Genomic DNA, 14,636 nt, shown 5'->3' with positions numbered 1-14,636 from the left:
GATGATACAAAATTGGGAGGAGTGGCTGATAATATACCCAAGGTTTGTGCTGTCATCCAAAGGGACCTCGACAGGCTGGAGAAATGGGCTGACAGGAACTTCATGCGGTTCAACAAGGGGAAGTACAAAGTCCTGCCCCTGGGGAGGAACAACCCCATGCACCAGTATATGCTGGGGGCTGACCAGTTGGAAAGCAGCTTGGTAGAAAAGGACCTGGGGGGCTCCTGGTAGACACTAAGATGAACATGAGCCAGCAATGTGCCCTTGCAGCCAAGGCAGCCAACAGTATCCTGGGCTGCATTTGGAGGAATGTTGCTAGCAGGTTGAGGGAGGTGATCCTTTCCCTCTACTCACCACTGGTGAAGCCGCACCTGGAGTACTGTGTCCAGTTCTGGGCTCCCCAATACAGTAGAGACATGGACATAGTAGAGAGAGTCCAGCAAAGGGCCACGTAGATGATTAAGGGACTAGAGCATCTCTCCTATGAAAAAAGGCTGAGAGAGCTAGGACTGTTTAGCATGGAGAAGAGAGGGCACAAGGAGGATTCTTATCAATGTATATGACTACCTGAAGAGAGGGAATGAAGAAGAGGGAGCCAGACTTCTCAGTAGTGCCCGCTGACAGGACAAGTGTATTGGGTCTGCGTGGGAAGGTTTTGGTAGCAGGGGGGCTACAGGGGTGGCTTCTGTAAGAAGCTGCTAGAAGCTTCCTCTATGTCTGACAGAGCCAATGCCAGCCGGCTCCAAGACAGACCTGCCGCTGGCCAAGGCCAAGCCCAAGCCCATCAGCGACAGTGGTAGCACCTCTGATGATAACATGTTTAAGAAGGGAGGGGAAAAGTTGCTGCGGCACAGAAACTGCAGCCAGAGAGAGGAGTGAGACCATGTAATAGAAACAACCCTGCAGACACCAAGGTCAGTGAAGAAGGAGGGGGAGGAGGTGCTCCAGGCACCAGAGCAGAGATTCCCCTGCAGCCCATGGTGAAGACCATGGTGAGGCAGGCTGTCCCCCTGCAGCCCGTGGAGGTCCACAGTGGAGCAGATATCTACCTGCAGCCCCTGGAGGACCCACGCCGGAGCAGGTGGATGCCCGAAGGAGGCTATGACCCCGTGGGAAGCCTGCGCTGGAGCAGTTTCCTGGCAGGACTTGTGACCCCGTGGGGGATCCACACTGGAGCAGTGTGCTCCTGAAGGACTGCACCCCGTGGAAGAGACCCATGCTGGAGCAGTTCGTGAAGAACTGCAGCCCGTGGGAAGGACCCACGTTGGAGAAGTTCGTGGAGGACTGTCTCCCGTGGGAGGGACCCCATGCTGGAGCAGGGGAAGAGTGTGAGGAGTCCTCCCCCTGAGGAGGAAGGAGCGGCAGAGACAACGTGTGATGAACTGATCGTAACTCCCATTCCCCATCCCCCTGTGCCACTGGGGAGAGTAGGTAGAGAATTTGGGAGTGAAGCTGTGCCCGTGAAGAAGGGAGGGGTGGGGGGAAGGCGTTTTAAGATTTGGTTTTATTTCTCATTATCCTACTCTGATTTGACTGGCAATAAATTAAGTTAATTTTCCCCAAGTCGAGCCTGTTTTGCCTGTGACAGTAATTGGTTGAGTGATTTCTGTTCTTATCTCGACCCACGAGCCTTTTGTTATATTTTCTTTCCCTTGTCCAGCTGAGGAGGGGGAGCAAGTGAGTGGCTACGTGGGTCTTAGTTGCTGGCTGGGGTTAAACCATGACAACAAGAGACAAAGGTCACAAATAGAAACATGTGAAATTCCATCTGAACGCGAGAAAACACTGTTTTACTGTGTGGGCAGTCAAACACTGGAACAGGTTGCCCAGGGAGGTTGTGGAGTCTCCATCCATGGAGATATTCAAAGCCCAACCAGGACATGGTCCTGGGCAATTTGCTCTAGGTGACTGTCCTGGTTTCAGCTGGGATAGAGTTAACTGTCTTCCTAGTAGCTGGTACAGTGCTATGTTTTGAGTTCAGTATGCAAAGAATGTTGATAACACACTGATGTTTTCAGTTGTTGCTCAGTAGGGTTTAGACTAATGTCAAGGATTTTTCAGCTTCTCATGCCCAGCCAGTGAGAAAGCTGGAGGGGCACAAGAAGTTGGCACAGGACACAGCCAGGGCAGCTGACCCAAACTGGCCAACGGTGTATTCCATACCATGTGACGTCCCATCTAGTATAGGAACGGGGAAGTGGGGGCAGGGATTCGCCGCTCGGGGACTGGCGGGGTGTCGGTCGGCAGGTGGTGAGCAATTGCACTGCGCATCATTTGTACATTCCAATCCTTTCATTATTGCTGTTGTCATTTTATTAGTGTTATCATTATCATTATTAGTTTCTTCTTTTTCTGTTCTATTAAACCGTTCTTATCTCAACCCACGGGTTTTGCTTCTTTTCCTGATTTTCTCCCCCATCCCACTGGTTGGGGGGGAGTGAGTGAGCGGCTGCGTGGTGTTTAGTTGCTGGCTGGGGTTAAACCACGACAGTGACCCTGCTTGAGCAGGGGGGGTTGGACTAGATGATCTCAAGAGGTCCCTTCCAACCTCAATGTTTTTGTGATTCTAGGATGTCCAAATGCACAGAGAACAAGACTAAAAGAGCTTGTCTTGTTTTATTTTAGTAAGATGACATTCAGAAAGAAAATTCAAGTACTGTATACAAACATAAATAACAAGAAGGGAAAGAAGCTATTTGAATTAAATTACATTGACTAAAGAACCAAGAGGCCTACCGACCACAAGTAAATTCAGCAAAGTACTTCAAGAAGACTTCTATCAGCAAAATGGTCTCAGTCTTCTAATACAGGGAAAGGGGAGGAACCAGTTTTAAAAAGACAGACCTTATGTGACATGGTCAGCAAACTTGATAGCCTAGAGTCATCTTTTAGTCTTTTGTGCATCTTTAGTTGAACTCTGCTTTCTTTACAGATTGTTAGACACAACTTGTTGGGTTTGTAGGTTTTGTTTTGGGGTCTTTTTTGTTTGGGTTTTGTGGGTTTTTTTAACTCACAATCCATCTTGCCTCAAAGCTACCAATAATGTTGCCTTTTTTTCTTACTCCTGTCTCCAAATTCAGAGGAAAGGTGCATGGATTTCTCTGTATGGGAGGAAGCAAAGTGCAGTTTTGTTTTTAAGTGTCTTTTGTTTGTCCGGGGGGGGTGCGGGGGAGCAGAAGAGAAGAAAGTGAAAATCTTCCTCCGAGATCACTGCCTTCTAGTCTGTCAAGGGAAACAACTAGTATGTTCAGTAGGTATTTAACAAACAGAGCAAAGCTACCAGTAGAGGGCTCAGTTCACATATTGTCTACTGATCACAGCGGTAAGTGACTGAACAAAAGACATTAAATCAGAATCATTCACATAGTGCAAAGTTTCCCATTCTTTCAAAAGAATAAACTCACCAATTAAGGCAATGCTATACAAAAAAAAAAACCTGTTAATGCATGGTAATGAATAACTAAAACACAGTCCATTTTTGAACATTTTAAAAGTCTTCACCTTCTAGAACCATAAGGTCTATGATATTAGGGTAAAGCGTTTTTTCCATTTAGAAAGATATTAAGGCAGATTTGAAAGCAAGGATGGAACTTCTACAGACTATAGCTTTACTTAAAGATGTAGTCAACCCTAAGCAAAAAATAGATAATCCTAAACTGTAAGATGATGATAAAAAAACCTCTCTAAAGGAAACAAAGATTAATTCATACTAATTGGTTAAGCACTGGTCACCTTGGCTATCTACAGCCAGTGGTAACTGAAGACAAGCCCCCTTGCTTGAAACTGAACATGGAAGACAAAGTTCAGCAGTATGCAATTCATCCACATTAGAGCAGAGCATCTCCCAGTTGTGTTTCCACAACCAGTTTCAAGAAAAACCCCTTTCCTTTTTACTATAAAAATTACTGTTGGAATGACTAAATAACACTCGAGGTGGTTAAACATCACAACAACAAGACAAAAGTTACCCCTTGTGTATGTATATGCATCTTCCTCAAATAGTGCTTTTCTGTGAAAACATAAATCAGAAAAACAGTTAGACATATGAATCTTGTAAACAAAACAAAAAAATTCTGTTAACTGGCACTAGCATTAATTTTACTGTAACAAGTCCCAACATATATTTACCTTTTAAAAGGAAAACAAGAATAGTGCAAATTTTAACTGTAAAATGAAATAGCTAAATGCAAAGCAGTGAATCACATTACTGGTTAAGAGATTTTTGGATCAATCTTGACAAAAAATAACTGCCAACTTTGATGTACTGGGTCAAGAAGCTAAATCAAACCAAAAAATGAATTATAGTTCCCATAGCAAATCAAGCATTTTGTAGGTATAACACTAGGCCTTCACTTAGTGAAAGTTTTATTCAGTGGTACTAGGACATTTATACCAGCTGCCCTATTAAGTCTTTGGCATACATATTGTACAAGTTAAGTTAAGGCAAAAATCACAGCTGAAGGAAGGAGTTTAATTTTTCAAGTTTGTAAAAGTCCATGAAATATCCTCTTTAATGCATGGCATTATTCAACACTGACCATTAATCAGCAGGAACTGAAGCCACTTTGGGAAAGGAGACAAGAGGTCCCATGAAACACTACCAAAAAAAAAAACCCAACCCACAACAGTGTTTCATGAATATCTCTCATATAAAAGTGTGGCACCATCCTGAACTAAGAGTTAGCAGCACTCTGTGGCCAGAAAGGAAGTATATAATCGCAGATACAGTATATTTTATATTCCAGAGATGGGGAAAAAGTAGGTATCCAATGCCATTATTATGTATGACACACCCTTATTAAACCTTCTGTGTTCTCAATGCTATCTCACACAAACTACTTCTATAAGTCTGAACTGAAAAAAGTGCTTCCCTTTTTCACATAAGTCTCACTGCTTGCTAACACATTAATTGCTTTGGAAATGAAACATCCAACAGCAGAACAGCTGAGTTATTCACTACGCAGAACTCCAACTTCACTTTTGAAGTTTATACACATGACTGTTCTCAGAATTAATATCGAAGTACAGTAACAAGTGTAACAAAAGTTTCAGATTCCACCACCGCCCTTTTTTTTTTTTGGGGGGGGGGAGGAGAAGGGACACAACACCATTTCTTAAAGAAAAAAGTCCTCATGTAGAGAGTTTGATAGTGATACAATAGTTAGGTCACTCACAGCTCCTGTATGCAATAACCTATCAAGAAAATCCCTTACTATGTTTTCTAATAAAATATGAAGAAACTATACTTTTAGAAACTATACTTTCAGAATAAGTTAAATACTGTGCTGAAGTGTCTTACCAGTGTCACAAAGAGCTTCCTTGACTGCTACAATATAAACACACTGAAGTCCTGGCTGCCAAGCTCAGATATTCAAGTAACATTCCGCTTACAAACAGAATATCTAGGGACTTGCCCCTTTCTCCATCCTCTAATCCTAGCACAAATCAGAAATCAGAAGTTGGGGGGGGGAACACGACACAGATACCCCCCCAATGTTTTCACTTATGTTACTGATTTATTTACAATCTAACAGTAACTGACCATTACTCAACAGTAACTTGTAAAGAGATTAAAGAAAAAAAGTCAGTTAATTCCATTAGAAGGGAACATGAAAGGCAACAGTAATTTGTTACAGTTAGTAATTATTTTTATATTTAATCTTAGATGTGCTGCTGAGATACTTCCTTGCAACTTCAAAAAATTACTTCAGTCTGAACAGATGAAGGGTCACGGTTTCTAAACAAAAACCAAACAAACACACACAAACACTTCGGGAGGAGGGGGACGGGGGTAAAAAACATACTCAGGATAGCTCCGTTCAAGCTGATGCGAGTTTATCCCATTGACTTCAAAGGACAAGGATCTCACCATTAGACATGTAGATGAAGTACATCTATTTTCTTGCCCCTTTCCAGTAGGCTGAAAAACTAAGCGTTTTGTCAACCAATTCTCTTAACAGAAGTTACAGTTCTACAATTACTAAAAAGTCTGTTTATATGGTATATGTGGGCTACTCCTATTTTAGGAATTATGTAACTATAGCACACATTTTATATAAAAAAATTAAGAAGCAGTATTATCCATTACATATTACATAAACTAATGTTAAACAGCGAGATATTAAAAGAAACAGGAGAGCCTTAAAAGAACATGTTTTCTTGTGGAATTCCACCTATAATAAGTGAAAGACTGCAAGAAAACAGCATTGTAATATTTTAATCTGGCTTCCCTTACACTATGATCTCAAAATTACAGCAAATTAATTCCTAGTTCAGCTAAAGTTTGCCTTTTAATAAAGAACCTACCATGCAAATAAGCTTTCACTGTAACTTGTCTCCAATAACATACTTGCTACGCCAAAATTGAAAAAGCTTGACATGCTGTATTGGGTTTGCATGACAAAGTTTTGGTAGCGGGGGGGCTACAGGGGTGGCTTCTGTAAGAAGCTGTGAGAAGCTTCCCCTATGTCCGACAGAGCCAATGCCAGCTGGCTCCCAGACGGACCCGCTGCTGGCCAAGGCTGAGCCAATCAGCGACAGTGGTAGCACCTCTGGGATAACATATTTAAGAAGGGAGGGGAAAAGTTGCTGCGGCACAGAAACTGCAGCCAGAGAGAGGAGTGAGACCATGTAATAGAAACAACGCTGCAGACACCAAGGTCAGTGAAGAAGGAGGGGGAGGAGGTGCTCCAGGCGCTGGAGCAGAGATTCCCCTGCAGCCCATGGTGAAGACCATGGTGAGGCAGGCTGTCCCCCTGCAGCCCATGGAGGTCCACAGTGGAGCAGATATCCACTTGCAGCCTCTGGAGGACCCCACGCCAGAGCAGGTGGATGCCCGAAGGAGGCTATGACCCCGTGGGAAGCCCGCGCTGAAGCAGGCTCCTGGCAGGACCTGTGACCCCATGGAGAGAGGAGCTCATGCTGGAGCAGGTTTTCTGGCAGGACTTGTGACCCCATGAGGGACCCACGCTGGAGCAGTTCGTGAAGAACTGGAGCCTGTGGGAAGGACCCACATTGGAGAAGTTCATGGAGAACTGTCTTCCATGGGAGGGACCCCATGCTGGAGCAGGGGAAAAGTGATGAGTCCTCCCCCTGAGGAGGAAGGAGCGGCAGAGACAACGTGTGATGAACTGACTACAACCCCCATTCCCCGTCCCCCTGTGCCGCTTGGGGGGAGGAGGTAGAGAATTTGGGAGTGAAGTTGTGCCCGTGAAGAAGGGAGGGGTGGGGGGAAGGTGTTTTAAGATTTGGTTTTATTTCTCATTACCCTACTCTGATTTGATTGGCAATAAATTAAATTCATTTTCCCCAAGTCAAGTCTGTTTTGCCCATGATGGTAATTGGTGAGTGATCTCTCCCTGTCCTTATCTCAACCCATGAGCCTTTCGTTATATTTTCTCTCCCCTGTCCAGTTGAGGAGGAGGAGTGATAGAGCGGCTTTGGTGGGCACCTGGCATCCAGCCAGGGTCAACCCACCACACATGCACAGCCTCAAAATTTATGAAGCTTTGATCACAATGCCTTGTCACATTGGACTATTTAGGACGACTGAAGATATTACTTGTCGTGGTTTAACCCCAGCCAGTAACTAAGCACCACGCAGCTGCTCACTCACTCCCCCCCACCCAGTGGGATGGGGGAGAGAATCGGAAGGAAAAAGGTAAAACTCGTGGGTTGAGATAAGAACAGTTTAATAGAACAGAAAGGAAGAAAATAATAATGATAATAACAACAATAATAAAAGGACAATAATAATAAAAGGATTGGAATATACAAAACAAGTGATGTACAACGCAATTGCTCACCACTCGCTGACCGATGCCCAGTTAGTTCCCGAGCAGCGATCCACCCCCAGGCCAACTCCCCCCAGTTTATATACTAGACATGATGTCACATGGTATGGAATACCCCTTTGGCCAGTTTGGGTCAGCTGCCCTGGCTGTGTCCCCTCCCAACTTCCTGTGCCCCTCCAGCCTTCTTGCTGGCTGGGCATGAGAAGCTGAAAAATCCTTGACTTTAGACTAAACATTACTTAGCAACAACTGAAAACATCAGTTTTGTTATCAACATTCTTCTCATACTGAACCCAAGACATAACACTATACCAGCTACTAGAAAGAAAATTAACTCTATCCCAGCTGAAACCAGGACATTACTTAACAAGAAAGGGACCTCAGATATATCTGTGCAGCCTTCAGCATCATACCAGGTAACAGTTTGGTTGAAGATTATGTGTGCAGGGAGAGGAGAGACAGCATGCATTTTCATCTGGTTAGCAGATAAACCTCTTGTCACTACTGAAAGCTGACACATCCTTCTATTTTTTTTAAGCATCTCTTCCAAACATTTTCATTCCCCTCCCCAACCTAATAGCCCTTGCAGCCCTTTAGTTTCCTATTTGCTGAAGGCAATATAAATTACCAATGGAAAACCACTTGATCGGCAATACCCCTCTCAGTTCCAGAGAAAACATTTGCCCTACATACACTACTTCTTATGATGGGGTCCATCTCCAAGAGAGAGATGGAAAAAAGACCCACTGTGCCATGAAAATTTATATATGTATATGTAAAAATAAATGTTTCAATTCAATTGCACTGTTTGTGTCTTTTTAAGACCACAATGGGCTTTTTCCTCCTATGAAAACCTACATGCATTTCAGTCAAATGTAGAAGGCAGCCAGAGTGAAAACAAGCCCAGAGAAGTAAGCATGTCATCAAGATGTCCCTGCGTCGGCCGAGGGCAGACCTTGCAGTAGGCAAGGGCGGTCCTGGGGGTGCCGCCGTCCCCTCCGACAAGAACGGAGGGACGGAGGAGGGGCAGGGAACGGCCGGGTAACGGCCAGCCGCGGGGATGCCGCAGCCACTCACCTTGTCCAGCTCATCATGCAGCTCGGCCAGACTAGGCCGGATGAGCTTCTCTCCCAGGTCGGCAGCCGTGTGGCGGTAGTGGTCTATCCGGGGCACAGCGTCCATGGTGTTGTGGCCGAAGGTGCGCAGATAGTAGGTGCTAGTGTGAGTATCGTAGTAGTAGTGGTGATGGTGCCGCCCCCCCGAGTGGAGGCTGCCCTCGTTCAGCATTGCGTCGCCGCCGTTTTGCAAGCTGACGTTGCCGCCCTCCGAACTGCCACCGCCAGACTCCCCTGAGGTCTCATCGCCGGCTGACGGGTCCACGAAGTTCACCCGAAACCTGCCCTTGGCTTCCTCACTGCTCTTCCCCAGCATGCTGCCTTCCCTGCCCGCCTTTTCGGCCGCTTCTGCTGGACGGCCGAAGCCCTCGGTGACCAGGTCGACCTGAAAGCGGCTCTGGCTCGGCGTGGGACCCAGCGGTCTACTCAGCACATCATCGACTGCCACGGCCGGTTCTGCACCGCCTGCTGCCGCATCCTTGTCCTCCAAGTACGGCTCTTCACTCACGGCCTTAAGCTCAGTAACCGTCTTCTGCTCCGCAGAGCCGGGCTGTTTCCCCTCCATGTCTCCTCCTTGGGAGACTGAGGACAACACACAACAACAATCCTTGGTGCTCTGAACCCCCTTCGCGACGACAGCTCCAGTGCTTTAAACCGCCAACCAGCGCCCAGGACAGAACTGCATCAGAGGCAACGCAAGGCCCCGCGCACGGCCCGCCCCCCTCCGCAGCGCCAAGTGATGATGCTGCCGGTGCAGCCGCCACTGCTCTGGAGAGAGGCGGTAGCACCCGCTCCCTCCCCCTCTACAGCTACTTTTCGCTCACTCTCGCGCTGCCCCGGCCTCCTCAGTCCTCCCGTTACGCAAGGACGCGTCCCCGCAGCTCACCCAGCGCCCGCCGCTCTGAGAGCGCCACGGAGCGCTCTGGGAGCGGCACAGGTTCCCCTAGGCCGGGAAGGAAGAGGTTTCTGATGCCTCACTCCCTCCATCCGGCTGTTCTATCTGATCCCTGCTCCGGAAAGACAGGAACTTGGACGCGAACCCGGCCAGTATCGCCTCACCTCGCTCTCTTCCCTGCTCAGGAGGACGTGAGATGCTGGGGGGCGGCGAGGCCGCCAGCGCCGCCTGCTCTGCTTGCTCCCGAGACTCTGCCAGCTTCTCACTACAGTGGCAAAAGTGACTCCCGAGCCCGGCGCAACTCCTCACGGCCGAAACTATGGCTGCTAGCGCATCAACCTCGCGCGTGGGGAGCGGTGTTTCTACTTCTTGGTTCCATTCAGTTGTTTTTCCTAATTATGTGATTTTTTAAATTATTTTTTTAAGTTCTTTATCTAGCAACGTCTGAGTGCCAACGTCTGTTTTCTAGCTCACCTCATCTCTACATATTTTGTTTAAATTCACAACAAATTTGTTGACATAATCCAGCAGAAAAGGACTGGAGTTTTAAAACAAAGTTAGTTTGTTTGTTTGTTTGTTTGTGGGTGTTTGGGGGTTTTTTAACAGTCACTTAGAGGAAGTATTTCAATTTTAGGGATGTATGTGTGCATAAAAGATGAGAATGCTTCAGTAGATTCAAAAGATGGGGACACCGATCCTTTCACGAGTGTTTCCTATTCAAACACTATTCTACAAAAGAACAAAAAAACATATACTTTAGAATTATTTGAGAAATTCCTTGATGGACCCCAAAACTCCTGAGAGTAACAGATTACAAAAGTCAGGATGCAGGAAAATTTCAAAATGTAAAACGTGAACATGAATATTCTTGAGTGAGCTAGAAAATAAAAGGTTAAACCATGGTGAAATTTTCACTTTGATCAATGGATAAGAACTTGAAAAACAGTGAATGATAGAGAGAAAGAATAAAGGATTTTGGTTCAGAATTGGAAGCAAACAGCACTAGAATAGCAGATCATATGGAAAGGAAATCCTCCACTGTACATTTTGTATAAGCAGGCATAAACATTGCATGATCAATACCTGCATAGAATTTGTCATATGTTAGGGTGTTTGGAAGCAGATTCCAAAATGGTTATTAGTACTTTCTGTCAATTTCCTGTATAAATATATAAAATATATAATATATATTATAAATATATAAAATATATAATATATATAACTACATAAAAACATGAAAGAGGAGGGAAGCAACTTGTGAGATCCCATACTTACAATATACTCAGTGATGATGGAATTCTTTAATGATATTTAGCTATTATAAATCAAACAGCATTCTCTATATATGGCTACATATGTATTGGCTACATTTGCAAGGCCTACAGTCTGCTTAATGTCAGTTCCTCTTTTGTCTCTGTTTATGCATGCAATACAATACTCAAACATTTAACCCATGCCACAATTCTACATTCTCAGAATCACTGATCAGCTAGGCCTCAGTAATACTGAGGAAATCCAAAACACTGGTACAAGCAAAACAGGCAAACGGAGCCCTTGCACTTTAAACTTCAAGTAGGGGTTCCTGGTACATAGAAGAGGGAATCATAGAATCATAGAATGGTTTGGGTTAGAATGGACCTTAAAGATCATCTAGTTCCAACCCCCCTGCCATGGGCAGGGACACCTTACACTAGATCAGGTTGCTCAAAGCCTCATCCAACCTGGCCTTGAACACTTCCAGGGAGGTGGTGTTGTGGTTTAACCCCATTGAGCAACTAAGCACCACACAGCCGCTCGCTCACCCCCCCCCCCCCGAGCAGGATGGGGGGAAGAGAACTGGAAGGATAAAAGTGAGAAAACTCATGGGTTGAGATAAAGACAGTTTAATAACTGAAATAAAATAAAATAGTAGTAGTAGTAGTAATAATAATAATAATATATTGTAATGAAAAGGAAAATAACAAAGAGAGAGAAATAAAACCCAAGAAAAACAAGTGATGCAAATAAAAACAATTACTCACCACCAACCGACCAATGCCCAGCCAGTCCCCAAGCAGTGCCCCCCCACCAACCTTCCCCCTAGTTTCATTGCTGAGCATGATGTCATATGGTATGGAATATCCCTTTGGTCAGTTGGGGTCAGCTGTCCCAGCTGTGTCCCCTCCCAACTTCTTGTGCACCCCCAGCCTACTTGCTGGTGGGGTGGGGTGAGAAGCAGGAAAGGCCTTGACTCTGTATAAGCACTGCTCAGCAGTAACTAAAATATCTCTGTGTTATCAACACTGTTTTCAGCACAGATCCAAAACAGAGTCCCATACCAGCTACTATGAAGAAAATTAACTCTATCCCTGCCAAAACCAGCACACTATCAATAGATTGATGAAGTATAGATATGTCTGGCATTTGGCAACTATATATAAATAATTGGTCTTGTCAATTTATGAAAGATTACCATGGTATCTTGGTACTAAAGTAGAAAGTTTAAAAGTCTAAGACCAAAAGTTATGGTTCATAATACATTCTAAATTTTTACAGCTGTTACTGGCTCTCTGTACTATTCAGATGTACCAAGATTCATATTTTTAATCTGGGAAATGTTATATTGAAAATTAAACATCTCACACACAGTTGAAGATACTCTTGATTTCGTCACCTGCATTTTGACTTGGAGATGAGTCAAATTTCAGAATTATTTTTTACCAGTGGATTCATACTGCAGATATTAGGAAGAACATAGTATTGAGATAAAACATCGGTTCTGCTGGCTAATTTTTCCATTACTCTATCTTGAGGTTGTTTCCATTGTAACTTGCATTTATGCTGTGCTGCTTTTTTAATCTATTTAATAAAAGTTGACTAAAGCTGAATTCCTTGACTATTTTGTTATTAAAAAAAACCAAGATCAACAATTATTTTCATGCTATTTATTTTAATCCTGCCCTATCTATGAAATATTATGACTTCTATTCAAATCCTTTTCAAGTTTGCAGACTAGCTTGGTAGTAGATATTTTTTTTTTCCTCATTCTGAATCTGGTTAGTATGCATAAGTTGATGTCTTTATGACAGCTTTATTTTCCTAAGACCTTTTTCCTAAATATAAACTGATTTTTCTTTGTAACTATTTTTCAGACATAGCTGTAACAGTTCATCACAATACACTAACCAAAACATATACCTGTAATGAATAGGCACTATTGCTAAACAAGGAAGAGGAAACATCAACACTTTTGCATTAAAACTTTGTCTAGGAAATGGGAAATGAAAAAAATATTTTTTTTTAATGTTCTGGAAAGTAGGGATTCTTTAGTTAAATATGATTTAATTCTGACAGTTACTCTGATTTAGGCAGTACAGTATTGGAAAATTACATATATATACATATATATATTTGGCCAAAATGGTATAAGCAGTGTGGCTAACTGGCTATCAGTCATTTGTTATCTTCCTAATTTCATGAAAGAAATGCTGTATTTAGATTTTTCATGTCTAGCAAATAAAAGTGTAACTACCTTATACCTCAAATTATTGCCAAAGATTCCAGGGTACAAATAACCTTGAGAGAACTAAAACAAGCACTTTCTCAGTGGTGTTTTGACTTGGTGTGGTGGGTTGACCTTGGCTGGCCACCAGGTGCCCACCAAGCCACTCTATCACTCTCCCTCCTCTACAAGAAAGAGGAGAAAATACGATGGAAAAGCTCTTGGGTTGAGATAAGGACAGGGAGATCACTCAGCAATTACCATGACAGGTAAAACAGACTCGACTTGGGGAATTTAATTTATTGCTAATTAAAACCAGAGTAGGATAGTGAGAAACGAGAACAAAACTAAAAACACCTTCCCTGCACCCACACCTTCTTCCCAGGCTCAACTTCATTCCCAACTCTTCCGCCTCCTCCCTCCCGAGCAGCGCAGAGGGATGGGGAATGGGGGTTGCAGTCAGTTCATAACATTTCGTCTCTGCCACTCCTTCCTCCTCACGCTTTTCCCCTGCTCCAGCATGGGGTCCCTCCCACGGGATTTAGTCTTTCACAAACATCTCCAAAATGGGTCCTTCTGAGGGGCTGCAGTTCCTCAAGAACTGCTCCAGCATGGGTCCTTTCCATGAGTTACAGTCCTTCAGGAACAGACTGCTCCAGTGTGGGTTTCCCACGGGGTCACAGGTCCTGCCAGAAAACCTGCTCCTGCATGGGCTTCTCTCCATGGGGTCACAGCTTCCTTCAGGGCGCATCCACCTGCTCTGGTGTAGGGTCCTCCACAGGCTGCAGGGTAGATATCTGCTCCACTGTGGACCTCCATGGGCTGCAGGGGGACAACCTGCATCACCATGGTCTTCTCCACAGTCTGCAGGGGAATCTCTGCTCCAGCGCCTGGAGCACCTCCTCCCCTTCCTTCTTCTCTGACCTTGGTGTCTGCATGTATTGGGTTTACATGGCAAGGTTTTGGTAGCAGGCAGGTGGCTGCAGGGGTGGCTTCTGTGAGAAGACACCAGAAGCTACCCCATGTCAGACAGAAAGAGTTTCTGCCCACTCCAAAACAGATCCGCTGCTGACTAAAGCTGAGGCAATCAGTGACATTGGTGGCGCCTCTGTGATAACATCTTTAAGAAATGGTAAAAAATGCTGCTCAGTAGCTGTGAGAGAGGAGTGAGAAAATGTGAGAGAAACAACCCTGCAGACTATAAGAGTTAGGAGTGAAGTTGAGCCTGGGAAGAAGGGAGGGGTGGGGGGTGTTACGGATGCACAACTAACCAAATCCAACAGGTGTTAAAACTCAGATTTATTCTTCAGCAAAAGTTAGTTAGAAGTCCGATAACATTCTATAAAATCACA

The 14,636-nt window shown here is 44.5% G+C and overlaps 1 protein-coding gene across 6 annotated transcripts in view; it reads right to left on the bottom strand.

The window, feature by feature from the left end:
• The window catches only part of LOC128136116 (solute carrier family 12 member 2-like), a 109,601-nt gene extending 99,252 nt beyond the window's left edge, over positions 1-10,349 (bottom strand). For 5 of the 6 annotated variants that reach the window (XR_008233261.1, XM_052775259.1, XM_052775255.1 and 2 more), the window contains exon 1: positions 8,871-10,349. Coding sequence is in view for 5 of the 6 variants with exons in the window: in XM_052775259.1 (XP_052631219.1) it covers positions 8,871-9,473 (603 nt within the window). In the remaining variant the exon portion in view is untranslated. The remainder of the gene's footprint in view (positions 1-8,870) is intronic. The other variant, XM_052775256.1, reaches the window with a different exon arrangement.
• Between the last annotated feature and the right edge of the window lie 4,287 nt (positions 10,350-14,636).

This window comes from Harpia harpyja, chromosome W (genome assembly GCF_026419915.1).
Source record: "Harpia harpyja isolate bHarHar1 chromosome W, bHarHar1 primary haplotype, whole genome shotgun sequence".
Lineage (NCBI taxonomy): Eukaryota > Metazoa > Chordata > Aves > Accipitriformes > Accipitridae > Harpia > Harpia harpyja.
The sequence above is the reverse complement of the archived record's forward strand: the minus strand, read 5'-3'. Positions and strand labels throughout refer to the sequence as shown.